At 40.7% G+C, this 7867-nt stretch overlaps 1 protein-coding gene across 1 annotated transcript in view; it reads right to left on the reverse strand.

Moving 5' to 3' along the window:
* LOC150082913 (GEL complex subunit OPTI) overlaps nt 1-1167 on the reverse strand; it is a 39095-nt gene extending 37928 nt beyond the window's left edge. The window contains exon 1 of the mRNA XM_090376908.1: nt 981-1167. Coding sequence (XP_090233034.1) covers nt 981-1085 — 105 coding nt within the window. The 5' untranslated portion in view covers nt 1086-1167. The remainder of the gene's footprint in view (nt 1-980) is intronic.
* Nucleotides 1168-7867: the final 6700 nt, after the last annotated feature.

The raw sequence follows: 7867 nt of genomic DNA on the forward strand, positions 1-7867 counted from the left end.
CATAAAAACCTTGTACTCCAAATGTTGCAGGTGCACCATCAGTGAACACTAAACACCAATTCCAGTTAAAACCTTCATTAAAAAATGAATCTATGTTTTTAAAAATATTTTCTTCAGTTGTGATGGTAGTCAGTGGCTGACAAAACAGAAATAATTCAATATTTCTTAGACCTGAAAGAGGTGCACAGTCACATCAATTTTTTCTATCCTGCTGAAGAATAAATTTCCTGCTAATTTTTCACCACTTCCTTGCCAATGTATAGCTTCTTCTGCTTTGTAGTTTGGTAAGCAATGTGATAAGGAATTGTAATTATTTTTTGCATGTGCAGACTGTGTTGGCATCAAAAAAAGTTTGGAAAGCATTGGCACAGTTTAAATTTCACTTTTATTTTCAAAAGTTATGACCCAGATTTCACTGTGACAGGAATTATTTACTGGCTCATATTTACTGCCTTAATTAGCTTTAATTTAGTGCAGGTAAACAGTGTTTACACAGAAGTTCTCGGGGAAACTAAAGAAACCCCTCAGCATGTCACACATGGAAGGGTACTAAAGAGTGGGGAAGGCTGTGCGAGTATTTCAAGTTGCACTGTTTTCAAGACTCACAGGACAATTTTACCGGAGTGCATATATCCCGGAATTAATTAATGGTAAAAATTAAGGGGATAGTTAGTTTGAGAGGAAGAGAACGAACTTCGAGTAACTCTTTCGGGTGAATAAATACCGCCTTCCGGTCCTATTCGTAGCATCCTGCTAAAATGATGAACTAAAATCGAACAGTATGCATACAGTCATATTAGCAGTAGTACCCAGTACTTTAATAATGAATTTCACAAAACTAGAGATTATATTTTACTACTCTGAACCATTAAATGTGAAATTGCTACAATAATTCACATATCCAGTTCATCGACCTCAATCTGGCTAATAACCTCGACCATCATTTTGCATTTGCTGGCCTATTTAGTAAAATAACATACCTTATCTGGCCATTTTGAACAAGGTGTAATTGCTCTAGACCACACTGATGGCAACACAGTTTTCGTTAATCCATTTTTATCAACATTTTTCTTCTTTTGGCTCATTATATAAATGTTCTTTATAAATTACAACACATAAACATCAAAAGTGGAAATCTTAATTACACAGCATTCGTAAAGCTCACACGGAAACTCAAGTGCTTATAAAAACTCCACCTGGTGAGGATAATCAAAAATTCATCTACAAATTACGACGCCCTCTTGAGTCAGCAAAATAATTCTAATACAGTATAACTTTACGACTTTATAAAACAAATTTACAGTACATACTGTATGGTACTGTGTTTAACTAAGACAGTCTAATTGTCAGCGCTGTATATACGTACACTGGTGTGCAAAATTTAAGGACCAGTCAGGTTTTCACCTGTAGCTTCTCATAGAAGTGGCTGGGATATGGGAAAAGCATACCAAAGGAACCTCGTGAGGTACAGAAATGAAGGAAATAACACTGACACAACAACCGAAACAAAAAGGTACAGAAGGATTTTATTAATATGGCAACATAGCATGGCTGCCATGATACAGATGCATCAGTGCCAAAGATGGAATAAAGGTGAGAGGTGGTCCTCAGTAGGAGATATGATCACCCCTAATGTCCATGCAGGCTTTGCACCGCCTACCCATACTTAGAACATTGTTGTTGATGAGTTCTTGCGGTAACATCGTCCATTCATCTGTCAGTGCCATCTTCAGCTGGTGAACATTTTCTGGCGGGTGTGGACGTGCCGCTAGGCGTCTCCCCAGAGGGTCCCATATGTGTTCGATGGGATTTAGATCGATGGAATGGGCAGGCCAATCCACACGAACAATGTCCACACTTTCCAAAAGCATATCAACAGCTGCAGTGCGGTGGGGTGTGGCGTTATCATCCATAAACAAGAACTCAGGTCCAATGGCACCGCGGAAGAGAGAACGTCCATCGAAGATAACGCCTTCGCCGACGAGAACACCTTGACCGCTATATCGATCCCTTCCAGTGATGTTTGACGTCCAGAATCGCTGCTGTGACTGAATCTACTCTCATCAATAAAGAGTATCTTAAGTAAAGATTTTGTGGTTGTAACCTTTAGAAATAGTGTTGGTCCTTAAGTTTTGCACACCAGTGTACATTAAGATACTTTTACACCACGTGGACTGGGAAAAAAAAAAAAAACTCAATCAAGCTCCCATAATTTTCCTCGACGCTTGATCACATATTTTATTGTAATCGTAATTTATCCTTCAGTAAAATCTGTTTCCCTTTCATAATTTACAGATTCACTCAGGTCTGAAAATAGGACTGTGAAAGAATCCCGAAACTTTACCAGATAAAAATTTGGTGTTGAAATTGTGCTTGTAAATGATATACACAGATGAGCCAAAACATTATGACCAGCAAGTCATAATGTTCAAATCGAAGCAACTGTAGGAGAACTACGGTGCGTGTGCTGGTCAGAACACGGTATAAAAAAAAAAACTGATGCTGAGACGACCCCTGACGGCATCTTCTCCTAACCTTGGTTAGGAGAGGATGCCGTAGGGGTCGTCTGCTGGTATAACCCATACGTGCGAGAGTGCGATGCATGGTCATGCCAGATATTGTTCCAGGTTGGCCCATGTTGTATTGGGTAGTTAACTCTTCAACAGTGCTGCGCCTGTACGAGTCGCTTACCTCTAACATCAACCTTTCGCTGACCTTTGCAGTTTTACCGTCGGGTCGGTGTTTGACCATTTTGACGCCAGTTCTAGTACACTTTAACAACGGCGGTTCTCGAACACAGGAGTTCAGCCGTTTGGAAATCGAGGCACTAGCTCTTCGAGCACCCACAATCTGTCCTTTATCAAAGTCCGATAAATTCTTCCTTTTACCCATCACGCTCGGAATATTACTACCTACTGAACCACTGACACCTTATCTATGCTACGTAGGTCGACTAATTGAGCACTCTCGTACCTCACGTGGTCAATAGGTCGTATTCAGTTTTCATAGGGGTGGTCATAATTCAGTGATCACTTAGTGTATATGCCCAACTGTCACCCTTATTTTCTCAGAATCGGCTCATGCACTAAAAACATGAATGCCTTTTATAAAGAACTATTTGGTAAATTTAGTTTGAGATGGAAAATGCAACAGAAATAATTAAAACTGTTGGGTAAAACCATTATGTTTAAAATTTCGAAAAGGAAGGGATGGGGATACTTGAAAACATTTAATATATTTCTTTTAGTAATGCTATAGCAATGTGCTGTGTGCACACTAGTGCAGTTGAGCGTCTTTGAGCATTTCTGAGTTTGACAATCGTGGTCCCAGCATACCTATTATATTGAACATGACTTAGCATTAGCATTAGCATTAGCATTAGTAGAGGCATTTGATGCAAGAAAGCAAGCTTATGCAGCATCAGCCAAAAAAAAAAAAAAAAAAACCACTTCCACTTCACCCCTCTGTTCGTTCAAAATACCTGTCCAGCTGAGCCTTAAACTTATTTAGGCTATCAACCTCCACCACAAGGGATGGAAGTCTGTTCCACCAACCAACCACCCGCTGGCTAAAGGCAAATTTCCGCACGTCTATCCTACATCTGTCTTTCCTCAATTTGAATTTATGCCCTCTCAGGTGATTATTCTGAGCTAGAGGAAGAATCCCATCAGCATTGAGCATGCTTAAACCATTCAAGGCTTTATACACCTCTATCAGATCACCTCGCTGGTGCATAGTCTCCAGACACTGAAATTTGCAAAACTTAAGCCTTTCTTCGTAAGAGCACCCCTTTGTTCCATTCACTAATCTTGTTGCCCTTCTCTGTACTCGTTCCAGCAGCTCTACATCCTTCTTGAAATGAGGCCTCCAGACCTGTATACAGTACTCTAGGTGTGGCCTGACCATCACCTTATACAATGGAATAATCACCTCCTTATCCCTGCTGGAAAAATTCCTGTATATCATTGACAATACTCCATGAGCTACTCTTGCAGCCCGTCTGCACTGCTCAGAGAACTTCATATCTGCCTGCACAACCACCCCCAAGTCCCTTTCATTCTCTACCACTGTCAGTGTTGTACCATAGAGTTGATACGTTGCTCTGGGGTTGCTGTTTCCCATGTGTAGTACTTTACATTTGTCAATGTTAAACTTCATTTGCCACCTCTCAGCCCATCTGCTCAACCTTTCCAGATCCTGTTGCAGAAGCATAGTGTCAGTAGTGTCCTTGACAACCCTGCCAACCTTTGTATCGTCTGCAAACTTGGACATTAATCCCGATATACCATCATCAATATCATTTATAAATACAGAAAACAATAATGGACCCAACACTGAGCCCTGAGGGACTCCACTAATAACATCAGTCCACGATGAGCAGTGTCCATTGATTACCACTCTCTGTCTTCTCCCCCTCAACCACCCCTTTATCCATAGCAGCAATTTGCCTCCAATGTCACACTGCTCCAATTTGTGTAGCAGTCTTCCATGTGCAACAGTATCAAAAGCCTTTCTAAGATCCAAGTATATAATATCAAAGTTATTCCCTGCATCCAGTTCTTTTGTGACTGCATCATAATATCCAATCAAGTTGGTCAGGCAAGACATCCCCTTAACAAAACCATGCTGTGTCTGAGCTATAACTGAAGTCTTGTCTAAATGATCCTGCAGTGCGTCTTTAACCAGTGCCTCCATTAATTTTCCTGGAACAGAAGTCAAGCTCACAGGTCTATAATTACTTGTGTCAACCTTTGATCCTCCTTTGTGAATTGGGGTCACATTTGCACATTTCCAGTCTATGGGTACCTCCCCTGAGTCCAAGGAAGCTCTCATAATTATGGCTAAGGGTTTGCTTACTTCCTTTGCTGCCTCCTTTAATATAACTGGATAGATCCCATCCACCCCGGGTGCCTTTCTTCTGTTTATCTTCAACAGTTTCTCCTCCACTTTACTCCCAGTTATTTCAAGATTCTGTAACTTACTGCTAGAGTTGAATACACCTCTGGCATTCCCCTCGCTGAATAACTCCTCATGTGTGAATGTCGATGCAAAATATTCATTTAGTTTGTTAGCCACCTGAGCAGGATCATCAACACTTGACCCATCAATATCAAGTGGACCAATCTGATTCATCCCTTTCCTTCTAGAGTTTACATAAGTAAAGAACTCTTTGCTGTTTTTCTTTGCATCCCTTGCCAAGGATTTCTCGTAATCTGCCTTCGCCTGCCTAACCTCCTTTGTAACTTGGTTGCACATCAACTTGTATCTATCATAGGCTTCTGTGTCATGTGTTAATTTGTAAGTATCCCATGCATTTTTCTTCTCTGCCATATGCCTCATTAGTTCATCTGACATCCATTTTGGCCTAAACCTTGAACAATATTTCTTAGTTGGTATGTAAAGCCTAGTAGCTTCCAAGATAAGTTCTTTGAATGCTTCCCATTTTGAATTTGCTGTTGGTAACATCATCAGTTGGTCCCACTGTATAGAATTTAAATACTGTCTCAGTCCATCGTAGTCGCCTTTACGGAAGCAATAACCCTTCCCTTTACCCCTAATGGTAGTTACCTCTTTGAGTAAATCCCACTTCAGCACACTGTGATCACTGCCACCTAGTGGTTCATTTATCTGCAGATTCTTAATGCATGAAGAATCACTGCTAATAATCAAATCAAGAGTATTACTCCCTCTAGTTGCCTCCCGAACATGCTGATGTAGAAAACAATCATCCAATAAATCCACAAAAGCCCTGCTAGTGTGTGAGTATCCAGCCCCCAAATTCCAGTCAATATCTGGGAAATTAAAATCTCCCATTATAAGACACTCTGATTTACTGGCCCACTCTATTTCCCTGTACAGTTCCTTATTATACTCATCAGAGTCATTAGGCCTGTAGCACACTCCTACTCTCAATTTTGATCTCCCAATGCTTATGTCACACCAAACTGACTCCACACTGCACTGTCCAGCGATGTCGACTGGCTTCACTTCCTTGGTTTTTATGTGTTTCTTAACTAATAGCATAACACCTCCCCCCTTCCTATCCTGTCTATCCTTTCTGTAGACGTTGTACTCCCCAAATTGCAGTTCCGCATCCCTTATATCTGTGTGACACCACGTCTCTGATATCCCAACAATATCTGCCTTCGATGTTTTGAGCAATACCTCAAATTCATCAAATTTATTTACTAAACTCCTAGCATTGGTGTACACGCAAGTATACCTGCACCTGTTTCTATTCTTAGCTACCCTAACACAACCCATGTGTTTACTTGTACCACAATGGCTCCCAGCAGTCTCTGAAATACCATGCATCTTGTTTTTCAGGCTTCTGCTCATTCTAATAGAAGCAGTGCAAGAATCTCTTTCACCTCTGCCAGTGGCTACTGTCAATCTATTGGTCTTGTTATTTTAGAAGTGCTATAATCTCTCTGAAGCTACTGTTTCTCAAGGAAAGCACTATGAAGGCACGACTTTTTCATCCAGTGAAAGGAAAATCTATACCGACTGCTCTAACAAAAGGCAAACATAGGGATCACGGATTTTATCGTGATACTTCATAGCCGTGAGAATTTCCTCGGGAAACACATAGAGGTGTGTATGGCACTGACAGACAATCCAGTTTTAATCATTGAATGTCTTTTGTCTTTTCACAGAAAATGTCTTTTTCTGCGATGTTAGCAGGTTGAAATCAAGTTCTCCGTTCTCTTCAGTTGAAAGTACGCCAAGAATTCGATTGAAGACTATCTCGACTCTTCAGTGTACAGCATCATGGTCAACTGCTGTTGGGTTCAGCTCACATGCTGTCGCCACTAATCAAGAGATCATTTGTGTAAAGAGGTAAGGCAAACATAAAAAGCTGATTAAAATATAAAAAGACTGCTTTCTATGGACAGAATTCCTGGATACAAGTAACCCACCACATTCGGCAATCTCTGAAACGAGTTGCTGAGCATCGAAGTGTCTGTAGGGCCTCTCAGTTAGGGCTAGATAACGATCGTTATGGAGACATTGTGCATATTTGGAAAGGGATCCACAGTCTGCTTACAATGATATAAGAAATTACCCTCGTCTGTCCTCCATGCTCCCTACAGCTTTCCACCTGAACGAATCATCAAAACTCGAAATTTTCATAACACTGAACATTTTGAAATCGATAGTGTGAATAGATACGAAATAACATTGTTTCAAAAATAGGCTGTGTTCGCTGGTTACCAGATTTGCATCTTGTTACATGCAAATCTGATAACCAGTTTTAAGAAGTCAATTGATAATCAGTTTTAAGGAGTGAAATGAATGAAATTCATTTCATTCATTTCACTCCTTAAAACTTTCATCGAAATTAATGAAATGAAAAATTCATTTCATTAATTTCGATGAAAACAGACCCTCGCGGGTTACACAGTTCGCATAATCACCTCCGTACGCCGGCTGGAAAAGGCCTGAGGTTGAAACCCGTTAATAACCGATGAATTTTATGGGTCTTTTTCACACTACGCGTGCAGCACAGTGGTATCGTCACTATCTTCCCCATACCGAGTGGAAAAGGCCCGAGTTCGAGTCCCGTCGATGACGCGAGGAACTTTAATGGGCTTTTTTTCACTCCGTGGCTGAGTTAGTCGGTCTCAGACGTAGACAGCAAGGTTTTTACCCACAGAAACTGGGGTTTTTTCGAACAGCAAAACATGCAAATCGACCTGGGAACACATGCAATTTACAGACAAAATAAATATATGGGCACCCGTAATCATTTACGGGTGATCCTAATATCATAATTTCGTAGGTTGGGTCTTTTTCACAACGTGGCTGAGTTATCGGGCTCAGGCAAAGGGTAATATGGTTTTTCTCCGGGAAAGTCAAGATTTTC

This window comes from Mastigoproctus giganteus, chromosome 7 (assembly GCF_048544385.1).
Source record: "Mastigoproctus giganteus isolate SK-2022 chromosome 7, ASM4854438v1, whole genome shotgun sequence".
Taxonomy (NCBI): domain Eukaryota; kingdom Metazoa; phylum Arthropoda; class Arachnida; order Uropygi; family Thelyphonidae; genus Mastigoproctus; species Mastigoproctus giganteus.